Below are 1,880 nucleotides of genomic sequence, written 5' to 3' on the forward strand. Positions count from 1 at the left end.
CTTTAGTATGGCAATACGCTGACGATAAACTGCTTTAGCAATGCAATACGCTGACGATAAACTGCTTTAGCACTGCAATACGCTGACGATAAACTGCTTTAGTACGGCAATATGCTGACGATAAACTGCTTTATCCCAGAGATCAGAGAGAGAAATCCTTCGCTAACTGAATTCCTTCACATCTGGATGTGATCAAAGCTCCTTAAGTAAAGACAGAACAGAACTTTGGGCTGTTGGACCAGAGATTCTGAACCTCTAAGAAGGCCAGAAACCTGAAGATTTTATAAAAGCTGCATAGCGTGACCTACAGAACATGCTTTGTTCTGAGCAGCCAGGATTAAGATCAAAGAGTGGGTCAGTGGGGGGGTGGGTAGGGTTTAGTGCGTCTAGTGTACAACGGCAGGTGGAAAATGATCAGCAGTGGGTGTGAGGGGGTCTGGGTAGTGGGTGGGGTGGGTGTGGCTCACTGACCACAGACTGGTACTGAACCTCGTAACGCTTCTGGTCCTCTGCCGCCTTCTTAATCCAGGGAATTTTCTCCTTCTTCTCCATAGACCTCCAGGCCGCGTCCATAGCTGCTTGCGCCTTCCTGCGGTCGCTCTGTAAGGCCGTGCACATGACCCCAAACCTTTTAATGCAGGAAGCCACAAAGCCCCCACCCCCTTGTCAAGTGACATAAGGCCACAGGGACTCACTCTATACTTGGCCATGTAGTCTCCTATCACACTATGCTGCCACATCTCCTCAGCGGTTTTTGGCGTCTCTGGAAGCTTCACTGTCTTCTTTCCGTCTCGTCTGTCTTTGGGTGATCCGGCAGGTATCCAGGTCTCCAGCTCGGGCTCTCGACTGCGCTCCTAAAACAACGCAAACATCTGGAAGTCTGAGTAGGTTCTACGGTAAAGACACCAGCTCAGGAGAGTAATGGTAGAACACATTGTACCTTCAGTGATGGAGACTTTGCTCTGTGTTGAGACACATTCAACTTGGACCCGCCCATTTTCTCCTCTGATAGGACTCGCTCGCGCTCCTCCTCAGGAAGGCTCTGATACACAAGTTAGAACTCTGAACACCAAACTGAAGTCTACCAGCTGCTCACTACAGGCTGGGAGTAATGGGAGGACTGGGAGTAACAGACAGTAACTGGGGGGACTGAAACTGGTAGATAGCAACTGATGGACGGTAATGGGGGACGGTGATGGGGGGACATTAACTAGGGGGAATGTAATGTGGGGACAGTAACTGGGGGGGACAGTAACTAATGGACAGTATCTGGGGGGACAGTAACGAGAGGGACAGTAACTGATGGAAAGTAACTGGGGGGACATTAACTGATGGACAGTAACTGGGGGGACAGTTTCTGATGGACAGTAATGGGGGGGGGGCAGTAACTAATGGACAGTAACAAGGGGGACAGTAACTGATGGACAGTAACTGGGGGGACAGTTTCTGATGGACAGTAATGGGGGGGCAGTAACTAATGGACAGTAACAAGGGAGACAGTAACTGATGGACAGTAACAAGGGGGACAGTAACGGAGGGGACAGTAACTGATGGACAGTAACTAATGGACAGTAACGGGGGGACAGTAACAAGGGGGACAGTAATGGGGGGGCAGTAACTAATGGACAATAATGGGGGGCAGTAACTGATGGACAGTAACTGGGTGGACAGTTTCTGATGGACAGTAACGGAGGGGACAGTAACTGATGGACAGTAACTAATGGACAGTAACGGAGGGGACAGTAACTAATGGACAGTAACTGGGGGGACAGTAACTGGGAGGACAGTAACTGATGGGACAGTAACTGATGGACAGTAACTGGGGGGACAGTAACTGATGGACAGTAACTGGGGGGACAGTTTCTGATGGACAGTAACAA

The 1,880-nt window shown here is 49.9% G+C and overlaps 1 protein-coding gene across 1 annotated transcript in view; it reads right to left on the reverse strand.

Annotated features, from left to right (window-relative positions):
- The window catches only part of LOC107080742 (nucleolar transcription factor 1-like), a 14,506-nt gene that overhangs the window by 4,137 nt on the left and 8,489 nt on the right, over positions 1-1,880 (reverse strand). The window contains exons 7-9 of the mRNA XM_015368949.1: positions 941-1,042; positions 696-854; positions 472-600 (exon numbers count right to left, since the gene is read on the reverse strand). Coding sequence (XP_015224435.1) covers positions 472-600; positions 696-854; positions 941-1,042 — 390 coding nt within the window. The remainder of the gene's footprint in view (positions 1-471; positions 601-695; positions 855-940; positions 1,043-1,880) is intronic.

The sequence above is a fragment of the Cyprinodon variegatus genome, unplaced genomic scaffold (genome assembly GCF_000732505.1).
Source record: "Cyprinodon variegatus isolate N-32 unplaced genomic scaffold, C_variegatus-1.0 Scaffold2273, whole genome shotgun sequence".
In the NCBI taxonomy this organism is placed as follows: Eukaryota; Metazoa; Chordata; class Actinopteri; order Cyprinodontiformes; family Cyprinodontidae; genus Cyprinodon; species Cyprinodon variegatus.